At 49.8% G+C, this 20,015-nt stretch overlaps 1 protein-coding gene across 2 annotated transcripts in view; it reads right to left on the bottom strand.

The window, feature by feature from the left end:
* CNDP1 (carnosine dipeptidase 1) overlaps positions 1-20,015 on the bottom strand; it is a 40,343-nt gene that overhangs the window by 18,938 nt on the left and 1,390 nt on the right. The window contains exons 1-5 of one of the 2 annotated variants that reach the window (XM_039236414.1): positions 9,675-10,366; positions 6,190-6,315; positions 2,732-2,881; positions 1,831-1,993; positions 1,001-1,089 (exon numbers count right to left, since the gene is read on the bottom strand). In XM_039236414.1, coding sequence (XP_039092345.1) covers positions 1,001-1,089; positions 1,831-1,993; positions 2,732-2,881; positions 6,190-6,273 — 486 coding nt within the window. In that variant the 5' untranslated portion in view covers positions 6,274-6,315; positions 9,675-10,366. Of the gene's footprint in view, positions 1-1,000; positions 1,090-1,830; positions 1,994-2,731; positions 2,882-6,189; positions 6,316-9,674; positions 10,367-20,015 lie in introns of those variants that run through there. The other variant, XM_039236413.1, reaches the window with a different exon arrangement.

Here is a 20,015-nt window from a genome sequence, read left to right on the forward strand (position 1 = left end):
GGGGGAGTGTGAGATGAAACCGTCCTTAGAGAACATCAATCACATGAGGACAGAGATGCAAGCCTGGGTCCACCAGTGCCATCCTCTGGTGGCCTGGAAGAGGAGGCACTGCTCCTCAGAGCCGCACCCCTACCTTTCCATGTCCTGATTTGGACACCTACTGAAACTACCTTTCTCACAAACGGAAAGAGCACTGAGGATGCAGACAGGATGTCACATATCAGAGAGTTCTCTCTTGATAATCTGCAAAGTAGCTACTATGTTCTTTAAAGTGCATGTCTGTCTCTATTAATGAAGCCATATTTTGTGATAAGGAGGAGGAGAAGATAAAAAAGGCAAGCTAAAGTAAGATAAAGATAAAAGAGACAAGATAAAGATAAAAGACCAGACAAGAGAAAGGTTAAAAAGATGAGCACAGGCCCTTCCTGTGCTTTGTGTTTTGTTTTTAGCTGTAGTCAACAGCACAGGCCCAAAGCACCAGCACCGCCCCCGCCCTAGACCAGTGGGCAGCTTCAGCAAGTCCCTTTACTTTCCCAGGCCTCATGTTCCTCATCCGTGAAGTGCGTGTGACAGTAACCCACACCCCTAAAGACTGCTGGGAAGAGCAGAGGACACAGCACAGTTTTAAGCCTGGAGCACAGTGAGTGATGCAAAGCACGCTGCCTTTATTGTCATCACCATCCTCATCTTTGCCATTTTTGTCATCCTGGTCATCATCATTGTGGTCATTGTCATCAGTGTCACCATCATCAATGTCCATATCATTATCATTGTCATCACTGTCATCATTGTCATTGTGTCAATCACTGCCCTCATCAACGTCATCATCACCATCAGCACCACCTTCACTGTCACTATCGCCATCATCATAATCATCATCACCATCATCATCGTCACCTTCACTGCCACTATTGTCGTCGTCGTCATCATCATCATCATCATCGTGATCATAGTGACCAACGCCAACAGCAACCCCTCCCAAACACAGCTGGTTACCTACTTCCTCCAGGGCTCTGAAGGTGCTCACAGCATTAATCCAGGCTAAAACAGGGCCTTTGTTGTCTGTTGCTCCTCGTCCATAAAGTTTTCCTTTAAAAATGGGGGAAGAACTTTTAGAAAAGCACAGACACCCCTGCCAAGTTGAGTGAGTTAAAAGGCGAAAGATTTATTTGATCTGAAGAGAAACCAGAGTATCAAGTTGAGTGAGTTAAAAACAAAGGTAGTTTTTGGGTAATCATTTTAACAGTGCTTCCTATTTTTCCTGGTGCAAATCCTTCTCTGAGATCACCACGTCTGATTTCTTCGTACAAACAGTATGGCCATCAGTTAGTCAGATAAAACCACCCAGTTTGAAATACAAATCCCTCTGGCCTCAATAGGAATTAGCTATGTTATCCAAGCTCTTGAAAAGGACCTGTGGACTTGTTCAGAATGTCATGTGACACAGCCTCTCCTTTCAAGAGTTTGTAATTCGCAGAAGAATGAAAACAGGCTATGTGTGTATCTCTATTAACCTTTCTTCTTTTCTTTAAAAAGTATAATTGCATTTAGTATTTTAAAAAAGGAAACTGTGTGACCTAGACAATTACCTTCCTCCCAAGAACCCCCATCTTGGGAGTTAACTCGCCCAAGAGCACACATCACGTGCACAGCTGTAGTTTGTTTCACACATGAAAAACAGCCAGCCTTGTTGGACAACTGGTAGACTATGAGACTGGCAGCATCTTGTTGATTCTTAATGATGACAGGGGATAGGAGTCAATCTTCAATTCCTAAGCCTTGTAGGCAACCCCTTATCCACAAAAAAACCAATGCTGATGCATCACTGACCATCCACTTCCGTCAGTGTATAAGGGTCTGTGAGCCACCCATCTTCCTGTCTAGCAGGCTGCACGTCCAAGTGGCCATAGAAGCACACAGTGGGTTTCTTTGGATCATTTCCCAGTTCGGCCAGAATGATGGGAGGTATTGGGAGAGTCTGACCATCAGGCAGCTGCAGAAGAAAAACAGATCACATAAAAAGAAAAAGAAAAAAAAAAAAAGCATTGTCTAGTTCTTCCAGAAAATTCACAGGCATAACATTAGGAGTCCTGTTTTGTTTCTGTTTTTTTTTTTCTTTTTTTGTAGAGCTCACATAATTTTTCTGATCATCACCTTATCTACCTTGAAAATCGGTACCATGAGAACTTAATTAAAACCGAAAACATAATCAAAAGTAAAGCACGGTTTTAGATGCATGGTGACAATCAACTTAATCGAACATGCTCTTCAGTATGAACTCGGACTCAAAGGGCTTAAGTTCGGTGGATGTGGTTCTGGAAAGCGGACCATTTGGGGACTTGTCAATGCTGAAGCAGGCGGCACTGGCACTTAAAATAAGGATTGCCATTTGCGACCGAGACACAGTAATAAGCAGTAATTCTGATGAAAGACTGGGTCCTTTGAGAAAGGTGCCTTTGAACGTAAGGGAAAGGATGGTTGGGGAGTAACCTGAAGCACACGTGAAGGCTGTGAATGAACACGGAGGGGGCCTTCCCAGTCCTGGCAGGAGAGATCAGTAAACCATCTCGTCAGGGACAAGGTGTAATTTTTCACCTTTATCGGGTATCAAGGCTGTAGGGCGTTTTCCCGGAGGACTGAAGCCAGTTCCCGTCTTCCCACCCCCAGGGGAAGGCACAGCTGTCGGGCGCAGAGATGGCCCAGCTCGCCGCGGGGGAGGGGCCATCAACACCTGCTGAAAACCGGTGTCCACGGAGTCCACGCTGGCACCCAGGCACCGAAGCTTGTCCGCGGCCAGGGCCATCATTCGGAAGAGCTCTTGCCTGAGGTGGGGCACGGGCTGCACGGAGTCACTCTCAACAGCCACCCACTCCTTAAGGATCTGTGGGGAAAGGCGACAGGGGTGTCATCCACACCCTCTCTGGGTGGGGCGCACCTCACTGAGACGTGACTCCAGGGAGGGGGACCCCAAATTCCCCCTCTTCATCTGACCTCAACACTGAGCCGGCAAACACGCAACATTCAAAAGTAAGTGCCGGACGGGCTGGTAGAGACGTTCGCTTCGTAAAGAGGAACAGAGCAAGGCAGGTTGGGCGCGGGGATGCCTTCCGCCACCAGGTGCACAGGGGGTCCTGACCCACCACTTCTGGTTTATTGAGAACGGGGGCAGCTGTCTGGCGGCTCTGCTCCAGGACGCCGGGCCTCCCACAAGGCCCCGGAGGCGCCTGGCCCTCGCTGCTCACTGTGCTTAACCCCACGGTGGTCTCGGCTGGGCTGTAGGGCTCCCTGACCACCCTCCGCATGTAGGTTTCGTGGTCGGCCCCCCTGCACCTCCAGAACCCAGTAGGCAGTGTAGCCCGGGGGCTTACACTCGGGCCTGTGCAGGCAGACAGCCTTGCCTCCTGCACCGGGTTCCCCACTTCGAGCTGTATGACCCACATAGGTTCCTCAAGCCTGCGGCCTCGGCTCCGTCATCCCTACGAGGAGGGCAGTGCTCTCTACTGCGGGTGGTTGTGAGTGGGACACTGTCACACAATAAGAAATGTACATTTTGATCTTTGTCCTGGGCTCTTGGCCAGAGCCCCTAAAACCTTTGTAATTTCCCTTGAGCTGAAGGTGCCAGGAGCACCTTTTGTTCAGAGACTGGTCACCTGAAACAGAGCTCCTCTCTCTCTGGAATGTCCTGGGAGACAGGAGCATATTTTGCTCTAATGAGGCAGTTCTAACGGGCTTCTGGACGGGGCGGGTCACCAGGAAGACGAAGCTGTGACTAGAAGCGTGGGGCTTCCGACCCCAGCCCCGTCCTCTGGGCAGGGAAGGGGGGCTGGAGACAGGTTCATAACCAATCACGCCTACGTGACGAGGCCTCCATCAGCGTCCCTGGAAGCACGGGGCTCAGAGGCCTTCCACGGTGGTGGCTGCACCCACAGCCCGGGAGTGTGGCGCACCCCAGCCCCTCAGGGACAAAAGGTGCTTCTGGGCCCTGCCCTCTGTGCCCCGTCATCCAGCTGCTCATACACACCCTTTATCATGTCCTTTATTACATAACGTGTGGCAACCGTAAGCGTCTCCCCGAGTTCTGGAGCTGTTCTAGCGAACGATGGGGCCGGAGCGGGGGTCAGGGGAGCTGTAGCGAACACGTGGGTAACTGGGGGCTCATTACCTGTGACTGGCGTCCACAGTTGGTGGAGGGGGTAAGGGGGATGACGCTCACACCAGGCAGGTGGTGTCAAGGGAGCTGGACTTGGGGTGCCCCATTGGTGTCCAGAGAGCTAGACGGTCGTTGGGTGTGTGTAATATACACACCTCTGGCCACAGAAGTGAGGGAAGCCATGAGGACAGCAAGGGTTCCTTCCCGCAAGGATCTGGGAAGATGGCTACACACGACTTACTTGGTGCCTGGGCCCTAAGGGGCACCCAATCAACACCAGCTAGCATTGAGTTATCAATAATAATCAATCACAGGGGCGCCTGGGGGGCTCAGTCCGGCATCCAACTTTGCCTCAGGTCATGATCTCACAGCTCGTGAGTTCGAGCCCCTTGTCGGACTCTGTTCTGACAGCCCAGAGCCTGGAGCAGCTTCAGATTCTGTGACTCCCTCCTTCTCTGCCCCTCCCCCACTCGCACTCTCTCTAAAATAAATAAATATTTTTAAAAAATTTTTAAATAATAATCAATCACATTCCACTATTGGGGCTTGAGCTGCTGATATTGGGACAGCCACCATTTTCATTAAAACCCACACATATTTTAGATACCGATCTTGGACTCCCTAACTTATTTCAGTTTGGTCTCTTTCCCTGTTCTGGTACTTTTATTTTTAGTATGAAGACATTAATTTAACCTGAATGAATATTGTGTTTTGCATCTTAATCTGACATTTATAGAGCAGAGGCTGCCAAGTAATCCCTAAAGGCAATGGACTGGATACCTGTGAGGAGACTGCGGAAAGGAGAGTTTGGGCTGAAAGACCCAAATCAACAGTGTTCACCACACGCTGTCCGTCTCCCTCATTAATTCCAAACTACGCTGGAGTCTCCACTTGGGTTTCAAAAACCCAACAGGCACTATGCGAAGTAAAGACACCCGTAAGTATGAGGAAGGATTCCACGAAGGTCAAGTGTGGGGCCAGTGGCCTGGCCTTTCGGCTTCATGTGTGAGCATGAGACACAAGCTTTTCCCATCTGTCTGCCCATGAATATCGCCAACTTTGGCTGCTTGATCCAGTACACGTGTACTGAACACGAATCATGTGCCAGACATGGCGTGGGGACTCAGGGTACAAAGTCCTGAGGGGACTTGCTGGGGGATGGTGGCTACAGCCCTTCCCTGCCCCCACCCTTTCTGTTCCCAGGCCCCCTCTCTGCTTTCTGCTCCTCCTCCCCTCTCCCTCTCCTCCCCCCCCCCCTGCCCCGAGATGTATGCCCACACCACATGCCGTTCGCCATGCACTGGATTAGGAATGGAGCCGAGGATTCTAAGGGAGGAGATAAAGTGCTGCACAAGGTCTACCAAACAGCTTTGACATTGAACTCGGCAGAACTCTGGACCTAAAGCTTGCTGCAGCCAGGTGGTATTACCCTGGGATGGCGTCATGGGGGAGGAGTCTCAGGCAGGCTTTGCAGGAGGAGGGACCTCAGCAAGGGCCCCTGTAAAGGGGGAAGTGGGCGCTCTGAGGGTGGCCTAGGGCCAGTGTGGGCTCAGCAGGCGTCAGCACCAGGAGGACAGCCTGAGAAGCGCTCTGGGAATGCCCCCCCCCCAGGAGGCATGGCTACAAGGGATCTCTTACCTAAATCTAACAAATATTTTTTTTTTTTAATATTTACTTTTGAGAGAGAGAGAGAGAGAGAAACACTGAGCATGAGTGGGGGAGAGTCAGAGAGGGAGGGGGACAGAGGATCTGAAGCAGCTCCAGGCTCTGAGCTGTCAGCACAGAGCCCAATGCAGGGCTCGAACCCACAAACCATGACATCATGACCTGAACCAAAGTTGGATGCTTAACCAATTGAGCCATCCAGGCACCCCACAAATACTTCTTAGTTTAATTCAGTGAAGACTCAAGGGCATTTTAAATGGAATTAAGTTGTCAGGGAAAAAAAAAAAAAAACCATACCTCCCAGCAAATAACCACTCACCCAGATCCCCAAAGGGTATAGCATGCAAGCGTTTTGTGGGTGTGGTTTCTCCTACCTGCACAAACTCATTCTGGTGGAGGTCAATGTAACGGAAGACCCTCTCCAGCAGCCCGGCGGGTGGTGATGACGGAGAGAACATGCCTCCCTCAAGCAGCACCAGGTAAGCCAGGAGAGAGGACGCCTGGAGTGGGGATCAGGCAGAGACAGCAGAAACAAATACCAGATTTTGAACTTTCGACCTTTCAAATACTTCAAGAAAGCTTAATTATCCAACACAGCTACTCCCAGTCATTTAGATTAAAATAACAAAAGGTAGTAGAACAGGAAAGAAGAGTTTTTGCTCTATCTTCACGGAAACAAGAAACAACTTCATTTTCAATGCTAAAGAATTTTAACAAGATAGAAACCAACTGAACAAGCTTGTTAACATGCCATCTCTCCTTCTGGCTCTCCTCCTGCGAAGGCAAGTCAGCGCTCCGCATCCCAGGCAGAGAGAGAGAGAGAGAAATGCGAGGCAATTAAAAAAAAATTTTTTTTTGAGTGATCAGTTTATTAGTAAAAAAAAAAAAAAAAAAATTGGTAAGGACTCTCAAAAATCCGGTGTGGTATTGTGGGTTTCTTCCATCCGCTCCTGAAGCTAGAGTCCCTTAAAAAGAAACTTACAAGCCCTGCAGTGATAAATGACCTGGAAGGCCTGGTGATCACTTAGACACTGACAGCCCCACACTCCAGCTGGGAGGCCCCCCCCATCTCTCGTCTTCCCAGTGACCTGCTCTGGCCTCTCTGCTTCCGTCCCTGAGGGGTCCCTTCCTTCCCTCGCCTATAAATGTGGGACCAGCTCAAGACCCCAGTCTCCCCCCTCCTCCCTGCCCAGCGATCCCTCTACCCCCAGAGTGCGCTCCAAGCTGGGCACAGAGCAGAAAAACGGGGTCCGGATGAGGGTAGGGCTATCAGGTCAGAACTAAACTAATTCCCTTCTTCCAAACCAGCTCTCCCTTCTGGACTTTGGCACATTTTGGATGTAGTTTGCCTCCTCCCATGCGCCGGCACAGCCAAGGTGAGGACTTGTGTCTACAGGTATAAGAAACAACAACTCAGTAATAAAATACAAATTAACCCGGTTTAAAAACCGGGCAAAGAATAAACATTCCTCCAAAGAAAATATACACATGGCCAACAAGCACATGAAAAGATGCTCACTTGCATTAGCCATCAGGGAAATGAAAATCAAATCAAATCACAATAAGACAATTCACACCCATAAGGATGGTTGAAATCAAGAAGTCAGATGGTGACAAGCATTGGGGAGGATGTGAAGAAACCGGACCCTTCACGTGCCGCTGGTGGGGGTGTGAAATGAGCAGCTGCTGTGGAAAACAGTCTGGCAGGCCCTCAGGTGACTAAACAGTTACCATATGACACAGCAATTCCGCTACTAGGTACGTACTCAAGAGAGATGAAAACACATGTCCACACAAAAACCCGTACGCGACCATTATGGCAGCATTATTCGTAACAGCCGAAAGGTGGAGACAATCCCAATGGCCATCAGTGGGGGAGACAGAAAAGGCTGTTGCTCAGCCCTAAAAACAAATGAAGGACTGATACCTGCTACTGCCGGCACGAGCCTCTAACACCTTGCTAAGTGAAACCAGACACAAAAAACTACAGATTGTCCAGAATAGGCAAATCCAGAGACAGAAAGCACGTTGCTGATTGCCTAGGGCTGGGGGGATGAGGAGGATGGGAAGTGACTGCTCCTGGCCTGGGGGTCTGTTGGGGTGATGACAGATTCTGGGATTGTGACAATGCTGCACAAGTCAATCTACTAAAGGCCATGGAACTGCAGACTTTAAATGGGTGAATTGTCAGGCATGTGAATTATAGAGCAGTACAGCTGTTATGGAAACAAATATAAGCACTCACTCAATAATATACGTATATTACTGAGTCAGAGAAATGTCCATCAAGGAAGCAAGGTAGTAACGATCAAGGTGAAGCGCGCTCATTCAAGAACGGATCAAGAACTTTGTCCAGTAGATGGCGCCAGCGGGCCGTTCATGAGCTCCCTTTGCCTTCTATTCCGGTAGGGATCCAGCTGCGTCCAGCTAGGCTCTGTGGGGCAGAGCCAAAGGCTGAAGTCTGCAAATAAGTAAGTCAGGGGGAAATGACCCCTTGAGACCCACAGTAGCAGGAAGATGGAGCTCTGAGCACCCAGGAAAAGCCCTATGAAATGGAGTAAGTTATTTTTTTTGCAGCCAATACACCCAAATCAGTATTTGAACTTTTATTATTCATTCATTCCGTTTCTGTTAAAAATTATCTGATGCTCCTCTCTGATGAAAAGCAAAAAGGGGAATTTGAAGAAGAAAAGGGAGCCAAGGGCAAAGAGGGAAAAACTATGATTGTAAGGCCTGAGAACACTTCCAATTTCAGTGGGAACTAAACCCTTCCCAGTGGGAGCCGTATGCCAAGGACTGACCTTCCCAAAAGGCTGCTCCTGGTGATGCGGCCCAGACATCAAGGGTCTACACCACCTTGCTTTCCCTCCCCCTCCCTGCCGAGCAGATGGAGCGCTGATGTCCTTTGCTACGAGGCGCACGGTATTGACATTGATTCTGGACACCAGCCCTGCCTTTAAGATACTAGGCCGACGCCAGGCTGCACATCTGCTCCTGTCTGGAGTCTCTCACGTGCCTTTATCTGTTTGCCTCCTTGTGTTATAGTCAAGCTTGACTTTGAACTAATCACCCAACAAAATTCTGGAGATTTAGAAAGGCTATCCCTGATTTTGGCCTTTGCAGAAGGAAGAAAGTTGCTAGAGAATGGGAAGTTGAGGAATGGGGCTGGGGGCAGAGCGGGGAAGGGCCTGGGTCTGGTGTCTTCTTTCAGGGAGCGGGGAGCCCAGCCGTGAGCTGCAGGCCCATCACAGAGGAAACCTCGCTGCTCCACAGGCTTCTGCTAATTCCAGCCAGTTGTTCTTTGGTTTGGAACAAATTTCCAAGTACCCTGGTGCTGAATCTTATTTTTAAACATTTTAAGACTTCTCAAAGTCATGCCCACATCTATGGTGTAAACCCCCAACCCCAATCCAGACCCACCTCCTTAAAGTCTCCCCTCCCGGGCTGTTGCCTGGCTTTCCAGGGGACAGGACGCAGGCCTGATTCTACTCTCCTCTCTACCAGCTCCAGCCAACAACCGGATGAAGTTGGATCCTCTGGGTGCTTAGCTGACGGCAGCCCGGAGATCACCATGGCTGCCTTAACCAAGACCTTCCACCACCTGCCTCAAAAACACCAGGCGCCCTAAATGGGGGGAAGGGGGGAGATGTGGATAAAACCCAGCCCCTCCACATTTGCGTCCTTGTTTCATTTTGACTATTGAATAGGATAAACAATAGAAAATGAAACTGTTGCCTCCCACACAGCCTGGGCCAAGCTTGCTTCCTCCCAATACACGCAGAGGCCCATCAGCCCAGCCCATTTCCACTTGTGAGAAAGTTTAGTGCCCGGTCAACCTGCACACCAGAACTCTACTTACCCGTCTCCTGGAGGCCTGTGTGACTGCTTCTGCCCCAGGTCGGCTTGAATGAATTTGTTATAATACAGAAGAGAAGGCTTTATTCACCTAGTTTATCTCACTATGACAGGATTAAAAATAAACCCTCAAACCAAAAAAAAAAACAAAAAAAACACTGAGGTTTTTCTGAGATCTGTTACTTCCCCTGCAGGCATTGAACGGAGCCAGGGAGCCTGCAGAGATTAACTAACTCTGACAGCAATGGTTGTCCCTTGAAGAATGAGCAGGAAGGGGGCGTGGCCTTCCGAGGGCAGCCTGGACGCACTCCAGGAGGAAGGAATCGGTTCCACGGAGCAGGGCTCCCCAGCAAGTCCCAAGGACCGCCAGTGTCTCACCAGGGACTGCCCGGAGCCCGGGTATGGAGGAGGAGCTGGGTGTGGTCATGATCGCAGACGGCACAGGCTCAGAGACAGGTGGGAGGCATGGCCATGACCGTGTGGCTTCAGGAGGCCCGAGCACACAGCATCCGGCCCTCTTCAGCCCCAAGGCTCTGCACACAGTGCTCCATCCTGGACGGCAGACAGCCTGTCGGATGACCGAGCGTCGAACTTCAAGGGCGAGTGTTTTCTCCCTCTCTCTGGTCTCTGCCCCACGCAGGCCGCGGGGAAGGAGAAAGCAGTCATCGTCCGCCTGTGATGTCACCTCAGAAAGGAGTCTTGTCCCCCTTCTCATTCCCTCCAGTCTGGCCGAGGATCTGAGGAGCCTGAAATTAAGTCCTCAATTAAGAGGAAGCTCGGGCTGCACGAAGCCCCAGTTCCAGCTGAAGCCACCCTCGGACCTCCCTCGGATCAGCCAATCAAAGAAACGTGTAACATTCCTGTGGTCTGAGTCAGGGCTGGGAACTGTAGACAGTTACTCTGTACAAACTAGCCAATCACTCACCCCTTGCCTAAACCCCACGTGGGCCCTTTGAGCCCACCTCATAATTGGTCATTTTCAAAGGATTCTCAAAGGTCATGAAAGGGTCCCGCCAAAAGTAACGGATGCCTCACGGATGCTGAATGGTCAGAGTTGTTACCATGGGCGCTGTACAATCGTAATTGGTGCTTATGTGATGATGCTATACGTACAACGTGTTACTGTAACACCCCCGTCCCTGACCCCATAAAAACCCTGCTCGCCATTGTTCAGGGCTTCACCCTGCTGCCACTGCGCCAGTAGGAGGGTGAGCCCCAGCTCGAGCTTGTAATAAAGACCTTTACGTACTTGCATCGGTGTTGGCTCCTTGGGGGTCTCTGGGGACTCGCGATTCGGGCACAACAGATCTGGGCCTCTCAGAGCATCAGGCAGAAGGAGCACCCGGCTCTGCACAGCTTCCAACATCTGCAAACATGCACGCAGTTCACAGCACAGGGCAGACTTGCTGTCTCTCCCACAGGCAGGTGCCCAAGGTCACCGAAGTCACAGCATGAAAGTCACAGTGCGGTGACAGCAGTATCACCGTTTGGAGCTAGAGAGTAGCTTCTCTGAGACAAGAACTTGTCTCTGACTCCACACCTAGACTGGGCAGCGTGGCCTTCAATGTGGGGGTGAAGGGTGGGACTCCCAAATCGTCAGCCCTGGGCCAGCACTGCCCAACTTAGTGTCTAAGACGTCCTGGCTGCCGTTGGGTCACAGCCTTCTTTTTCCTCCTTTAAATCTCACTTGATGGACTTTGTCTAAGAGTTTTTGCAGCAGCGACTGAATGATCTCGAGAACAGCAGATGAAATTGGGGTTTGGAGGCGGATCAGGGAAGCCCCTGGAGCCCCACAGGGCAGGGGTGCGTACTGGGGGCAGAGGAGACCCAGGTTCTGCAGCCACGGGGCTGACAAGGGGGGGCAGAGGTGCTCCGGGAGTCAGGAGGGGAGCCGCGTGCGGTTCAGACGGTGCTTCTTTCTTGGTCTAGAAACCTGGAATTGCCTACGTACTCTTAAATGTTATGAAGCCCTCAACTCACCGAAAACTTGGTTTGCCTTCAAAGCATGGAGCTTCCTTGTTCTTCATGACTGGGAAGCAAGTCTGGGGCATAAAGGGAGGGATGGGTTCCAGGGGTGGCCGCCTCCAGGAATAGTCGTGAACAGAAAGTCGAACACGTGAAGGTTCCGGCGCGAGGGCTGGCTGGCCGAGGGGAGGGCAGGATCGGACCCACCCCCTGCATTTGTGTCCTGGGCTGCGGGAGCACGGTGCCCCAGAAACGGATTGTCTCACGGTTCTGCAGGCCTGTGGCCGGCCATGCGGGGGTCCCTGGCTCGCGGCTGTGCCTCTGCTTCACCGGGCCCCTGCCCAGGCATGTCTCTGGGCCCTCTCTCTCTTCAGAGGGACACTAGGCAGTGGCTTTGGGGGACACCCACGCCAGTATGACCTCATTGTAACTGATTCCATCTGCAAAGACCCTACTTACAAATAAAGTCACATTCGGAGGTTCTGGGTGGACATGAAATTTGCCCCCATACACCTGCTCTTTATTTTCTTACCATTACCCAATATTCTATACATTTGTTTACTTAGTAATTACCTGTCAGACTTGCTAGAACATAGGTTGTATGCGGCCTAGGACTTTCGTCTCCCTTATCTCCGTATCCCTAAGTGCTTGCCACGGAATAAGACCCCAACCGGTAGCTAGGGAATAATTAAACGCATAGTCCTGAAGGTCGCCAGTAGCGACCCACCCTCACAGATGTCGCTACTTCTACTTCAATACTGTGTAGAAAAAGCAAACGTTGTCTACTGATAAAACCATTTCAGCCGTAACATGAATAAGGGAAAAAGCAAAAGGCAAATCTGGGCAGACTGTGTTCCCTCCCAGCAATCCCAAGCATCTCCAGGGTCTCCTGAAAACCCACAACTGGATTTGTTCGTCGCTCTGCGTGAGGTCCTCCTGGCCTCTCTCCACCATCCATGGCCTGGCAACCCCAGTTCTCCACCCACAGGACACGCGCCAGCTGCCCCCGCCCCCTCCAAGCAAGGGCAAAGGCCACCCCCCTCCACACCAGGGCTAAGGCCACACCCCTCCATGCTAGGGCCACCCCCTTCCATGCCAGGGCCAAGGCCGCCCCCTCCACGCCAGGGCTACCCCCCTCCACTCCAGGGCCAAGGCCACCCCCCTCCATGCCAGGACCACCCCCTTCCACTCCAGGGCCAAGGCCACCCCCCTCCAAATCAGGGCCAGGGCCACCCCCCTCCACTCCAGGGCCAAGGCCGCCCCCTCCACGCCAGGGCCAAGGCCACCCCCCTCCATGCTAGGGCCACCCCCCTCCACTCCAGGGCCAAGGCCACCCCCCTCCAAATCTGGGCCAAGGCTGCCCCCCTCCACTCCAGGGCCAGGGCCAACCCCCTCCACGCCAGGGCCAACGCCATCCACAACCCTTACCTCATGATGCAGATGCCCGCAGTCCACACCCCTGCATCCCTAAGGGATTTCAGATTTTCTCTTCTTCCTCAGTGTTCTCAGCTTCACTTGCTCAATCTTCAGCATCATTAGCTGAAGACTCAAGTCTTTCTCACCGCATACTGCATCTCCGCCATTCCCTTTATTCTTTTTCTAGAAGGACTACTGGTGGAGTCTTTCACTCTGTCATGCATCCAAAAGTTCCTGCAGCTTTTTTTTCTCCTTTTCTCTTTGCTGGGCTTCCTGGGCACTGTCCTGCCCTGCTTCCCAGGTGACTGGTTCTCTCTGTGTGGCCATTTGTGCACTTTCGTGACCACTGAATTTTTCCAGGGACTGGTTTTCATTTTCGGGACCTCTAACTGGCTGTGTTTCCTATCCATCTGTTCTTGACTCATATGTGCCTCCCGCACAAGATCACCAATCTCTTGAAGAATTTAAACCTACATCATTTGTATCCATTGTAAACACTTCTACTGTTTGCCTTTCTGAGGATATAAACTCGCTTCCCAGTGAGTCCTGTGGGCTCTTCCTTACTGCGAGTCTTGCACACTCAGGACTGCCACCTGCATGCTCACTTGAGGAGGCTCACTTCCTTCTCAGTACTGTCTCTGCCTGGGGATGCTGGGCTTGCCTCCACGTGGTGCTCAGGACGCTGGTCTAGGTCAGCTCTGACGCTGCTGGCTCAGCGCCCCCAAACGGTATACAGCAGGTATACAGCAGGGCTGGGATGTGTCCCCAGCAGGGAGACCCACCCAGGCCCTCCCCCGTCTTCTGCCCGGCACCGGCTCCGGCTGTCTCTGTGCCTGGGCACTTGCGGCCCCTGTCACTCTCCGAGAGTCTCGTGTCTAGATGCCACAGCCTGTTTGGGACCCAGAGTCCAGCAAAGCAGCAGCTCAGCCTCTGCTCCCCACTGTAAGTTTTGTTTTGTTTTTGTTCAGCAGGGATATTTATTACATTTCTGAGTCTATGTTTTTTAATTAAAAATTTAAAACACATGTAATTGGGGTATTTGAAGTGAATGGGAGGGTTTAAAAAGTGAGGCACCTGGGAGGCTCAGCTAGTTAAGCGTCTGACTTCAGATCAGGTCATGATCTCATGGGTTCGTGAGTTCAAGCCCCACGTGGAGGGGAGTGCACGTCCTGTCAGTCCTGTCAGCTCAGAGCCTGGAGCTGCTTCAGATTCTGTGTCTCCCTCTCTCCCTGCCCCTCCCCTGCTCACACTCTTTCTCCCTCTCAAGAATAAATTAACATTTAAAAAAAAGTAAAAGTGAACTCACACTTAATCTTGATCAGAAGTCCCTACAAGTTATTTCACTTCCTGGAAGGAAGGGATCCCCAGCCTGAGCGTGTGCCAGCCTCAGATGCAGTGTCCACCTGCAGACTCTCTGGAAACTTTCCCAAATCCAGGGGAGGGCAGGATCACCATGAAGAAAAAGCTCCCCGAAAAGCCATGCGCTCTGAACACTGTGCCTTAAAAGGCATAAACACCCGTATCCCATGTACCCTCAGCCTCCAAGACCAGTACACGGGATATATTAATAACCGTGGGTCCAGCACCATGAGCTCAGGACATAAATCAAGGTGCAAGGTCTGTAGGGGCTTTGGGCTCTGTCACTGCCCCAGGCCAGCACCTCGGCACTAGGTGTGAAGGTAGGCAACAAGGTGCCCCACACAAACTGTAAAGCTGAAATCTGTTAGGACGGCACTCAGGGGGCCCGGGCACTGTTGTAACTACTCATCCTACAGTCTTCAGGAAGCTCCACCTGTGCGCGCTCCCCCCACCTGTGCGCGCTCCCCCCACCTGTGCGCGCTCCCCCCACCTGTGCGCGCTCCCCTCCACTTCTGTGCGCTCCCCTCGCCTGTGCGCGCTCCCCCCACCTGTGCGCGCTCCCCCCAGCTGTGTGCACTCCCCTCACCTGTGTGCACTCCCCTCCACTTGTGTGCACCCCCACCTGTGTGCGCTTCCCTCCACTTCTGTACGCTCCCCCACCTGTGCGCGCTCCCCCCACCTGTGCGCGCTCCCCCCAGCTGTGCGCTCCTCCCCACCTGTGTGCCCTCCCCCCACCTGTGCACACTCCCCCACAGCTGTGCGCACTCCCCCCACCTGTGCACACTCCCCCCACCTGTGCACACTCCGCCACAGCTGTGCGTGCTCCCCCAGCTGTGTGCGCTCCGCCCACCTGTGCGTGCTCCCCCCAGCTGTGCACACTCCCCCCACCTGTGCACACTCCCCCACAGCTGTGCGTGCTCCCCCAGCTGTGTGCACTCCCCCAACCTGTTTGCACTCTCACTCCACCTGTGCTCATTCCTCCCCATCTGTGTGAATTCCCTCCACCTCCCACCCCCACCTATACACACTCCCCTCTACACCTGTGTGTACTCCCTCCTCCCCCCACCTGTGGACTCCCCAGTCTCTCCTTTCACAAGCCCCCCACTTCCTCAGGGTGCTCTGCATCCCGTCCCTTCAGAGGTACACAGGGAACAGCACCCCCAACTTTATGTGCCCCTGGCTGCCAAAGCTGAATGTGGTCCTTTTCAGAGCCACACATACTCCAAAAGGCGCCTCTGTTCCAACCAGAACTCTTCTAATGGGGAGGATTGTAATCACTTGAAAGAGCAACTGAGACACAGGACACTTGAGGACTTCTGGGGCTGGCGGGGAGAGGTGCTCTGGGGACTCTGGGGACGGGAGGTCCTTGCACCCAGCAGTGCAGAAAGTACCTCCTGTCCCTGCACAGGGCCGCAGAGGGTGGACGGGGCTGTCCTTGTCCTTCTTGTCCTCCCGCCTAGAATGAGTGACGCCAAACTTAACCAGCGGGTGGGGCCCTGGCTCCCCCTGAAGCAGGCCCCCTGCGGGGGCCCCCCTGGGAGTTATGTGCAGGCGCCCTGAGTGTCAGAGAAGGCGGCCCCGCCCCCTCCACTCTGCTCCCACTGCCACCCAAACAGTGCTGAGGTCTTACGAAATATTTCTGCTTACAAAGTTTCCAAAATCTTTTTGGTACCTGGAAACCTTAAAGTTATACTAAGTTAAGTGATGGATATTCATTAAATACCCAGACCATTTCTAAATACGATAAAGTACAGAGACATTTATAAACATAAATTTATCTACCTTTGGTTTCTTATTACAGAGAGACAAAAGATATGTGAGTCTGTTGGTAAATATGTTCTACGCGTGGAAAGAACTGGTAGTATGAGGGAGCGTACGCCTGCAGAAATTATGGAGTGAAATATTCACAAAGTTGCAAATCTACTACGGAATCTGTACGGAACTAGTTCACAACTACTTACTTCCTAGCGTTCACTACATATTACAGTTACAAGGCTTAAAAATTCTAAGCTACCTATGTAAGGAAACTAAGAATAATTAGGGTAAAGAAATAAACTCTGTAGGGGTGGCTGGGTGGCTCAGATTTCAGCTCAGGTCATGATCTCAGAGTTCTTGAGTTCAAGCCCCACGCTGGGCTCTGTGCTTAACTGCTCAGAGCCTGGAGCCTGCTTCAAATTCTGTATCTCCTTCTCTCCTCCGCTCTGCTCTGTCTCTCTCATTCTCTCAAAAATAAGTAAAAAACATTTAAAAACCAGGAGAATAAAATATAAAAACAAGACAAATATCAAAAGTTGTGGAAAAAATGAGAGTAACAAAGAGAAAATCTTATATTGTGTGATGAAACTGGCTAAAATTAAATAAATTGATTATAAGGGGTTTTTTTGTTTGTTTTGGTTTTATTTATGTTTGAGACAGAGAGAAATGGAGCATGAGTGGGGCAGGGGCAGAGAGAGAGGGAGACACAGAATCTGAAGCAGCTCCAGGCTCTGAGCTGTCAGCACAGAGCCCGACACAGGGCTCGAACCCATGAACCGTGAAATTATGACCTGAGCCAAAGTCTGACGCTCAACCAACTGAGCCACCCAGGCACCCCTACAAGGGTTTTTTGTTTTTGTTTTTGTTTTTTAAAGAGCTTTAATATCAGGAGTGTGCCTAAGAAAACTCAGAATGTATTATTCTTTCTCTATTAAAAGGACAAAACTATCTTAGATTATTGTCAAAGACTGTTCTTTACATGCTGAATAATCTGTCTAGAAAATAAATATTATGTGCCTCATCAAAATAACTCCTATGCATTGGTGGTATAGTGGTGAGCATAGCTGCCTTCCAAAATAACCCCTATAACATAGCTGCCTTCCACAATAACCCCTGTACTTCATGTTGTCTTAATCAGGTCTTTGATTACTTAAGAAAATTGAGTCTTCTCAATTGTAAAAGAACTAAAGTTTTTGTTTCGTTTTTCAAACTATGTAACTTTTTGGTTTGCCCTTGAAATTTTTAAATGGTCACTCTGGCTAAATAGATAACCAAGTATTATTTCACAGTGACCTCTGATCAAATTTAATCAAGTTTTAAACCTTTGGACATTTTTGATTACTTCCAAAAGTCAAATTCTACATGAAGCCTTTTTGACCTAGAACCTAGAACCAATATTGGAATTTTTCCAGAGGATGTCTGGGAAATCTCAAAGATTTAGGAATGACACTAAACTACAACTAGGCTTATTTCACATGCTGGATTCCAGGCGAAGTTCTATCAAACAAAAGTGATATTTAACCTTCTTTAAGTTGTATTTGTGCGGGTATATGTTACTAATACTTGTATTAGTAGTAGAATACTTGTATTCTGAAATACTTGTATTTCAGAAGTTGTATAAAATTTCTAGAAATTTGTCAATGTTCTTACTGTATATATAATCCATCATAATTCCAATGTTTATTTTTTATAATGTTTATTGATTTATTTTGAGAAAGAGATAGAGAACAAGCAGGGGAGAGGCAGAGAGAGAGGGAGAAAGAGAATCCCAAGCAGACACCACATTGTCAGTGCAAAGCCTGACACAGGGCTTGATCTCATGAACCGTGAGATCAGAGGCTTAACCGACTGAGCAACCCAGGCGCCCCCAACATTTAATTTAAAATGCTGTGTGCTCAGAAATAACCAAATTTCCCTGTCAATTCAGCCACTTTGTTTTATTTTGGGGGGGAGGGGAGAAGGTAGGAGATCAAGAGTCATTTTGAATCTTTTTTTTTAATGTTTCATTTATTTCTGAGAGAGAGAGAGACAGCGTGAGCAGGGGAGGGTCAGAGAGAGAGAGAGTCACAGAATCTGAAACAGGCTCCAGGCCCTGAGCTGGCTGTCAGCACAGAGCCCAACGCGGGGCTCAAACACACGAACCATGAGATCATGACCTGAGCCAAAGTCGGACGCTCAACCGACTGAGCCCTCCAGGTGCCCCAATTCAGTCATTTTAAAATGAGCTTTCAACGCATCTTTGGCCATGGTCATTTCTAAGTCGGTGTCATCTGCAGACAAGCCGCTGTCTCACACTGAGCCTTCTCCCACAATACCTGTAATCCGCTGCGGCAAGAGTGCCCCTCAGCTCCGAGACCTGCCACGGGGCCAGGACCACGCAAAGACTTCCAGAGTAAGGAGAGGGCCCAAGCGGTCACAACACCGCTCACCCAGAATCGAGCAAAACCAAAAGTGAACCGCATGGGTCTGAACAAACTGATGTGGATGATGGTCATTTTTTAAACATTTTGTTTGAAACAACGCCGTGGCTCCTTTAAGATTTAAGGAAGCCCTTTTTTCTCTTCTTCAGCTATCTATCACTTACAGTAATCTGATAAATTATGTTTGTAAACAGAATTAAAACATATATGCTTTTCTCCCTGCCTGATCCCTCTGGAATTTGTAAACTCTTATTGAGTGCTCTTATTTCTATGGCAATATAATTTGTATTATATATTATGTATACCACATATATATGCAAATGAGTATCTTAAATAGTAATGCATTGTCCTTATAAGAAAATATAATTTAAAACATTGATTACCAAGGCCTTGACCGGAATGCCATAGTTGAGAATACTGGGCATGTAGAATCAGATATGACCAGTTTTAAGGAACTAAAGTTGACATTACCTACCCAGTAGAGCCCCCCAAAACCAGCCTGGTACCTTGCTTACAGGGTTTCTAGCCTTATATGTACATACATGTGCAAGGAGGGACGCTTTCTGACAGATTTTAGGAACTTAAAATATGAGTACCATATGATTTCACTTACATGTGGAACCTAAAAAACAAAACAAAGGCACAAACAAACAAACAGACTCTTAAATACAGAGAACTTGTGGCTGCCAGAGGCCAGGAGGGGATGGGTGAAATAGATAAAGAGGATGAAGAGGTACAAACTTCTGGTCACAAAATAAGTAAGTGGCTGAGATGAAAAAGTACAGCACAGGAAATATAGATAATATTACGGCAATAACACTGTCTGGTGACCACACTTCTGGTGAGCCATGATTAACATCTAGAACTGCTGAATCACTATGTTGTAGACCTGAAAATAACACCACGTTACTTAAAATTCAATAAAAAATTAATTACTATGAATATATCTTGGGGACCGAAGAAGAGAGGAATTCACCCAGATTTGCAGGTATTATAGGTGAAGAATGATAGCAAGTCCTTGGCTTGGCTTCCTGATCTAGAGAGACTTCAGAAGTCCAGTCTGAGATTCTTTATTGAAAGTTCTGGTAAAGCAGACTTAAAAAGAGCCTATGTGGGGCACCTTGGTGTCTCAGTGGGTCGAGCGTCCAACTTTGGCTCAGGTCATGGCCTCACGGTTCGTGGGTTCGAGCCCCACATCGGGCTCTGTGCTAACGGTTAGCTCAGAGCCTGGAGCCTGCTTCAGATTCTGTGTCTCCCTCTCTCTCTTACCCTTCCCTGCTCATGCTCTCTGTCTCAGAAATAAATAAAACATTAAAAAAAAACAAAAAGAGCCTATGTGACCAGTGACTATTCTTGGCGCACTTACATAAATTATCAGGCCAAGTGCAGAGACTAGACTTACTTTACAAACAAATTAATCCTGCTGTGAT

The sequence above is a fragment of the Hyaena hyaena genome, unplaced genomic scaffold (assembly GCF_003009895.1).
Source record: "Hyaena hyaena isolate Hyena2069 unplaced genomic scaffold, ASM300989v1 scaffold_110, whole genome shotgun sequence".
Taxonomy (NCBI): domain Eukaryota; kingdom Metazoa; phylum Chordata; class Mammalia; order Carnivora; family Hyaenidae; genus Hyaena; species Hyaena hyaena.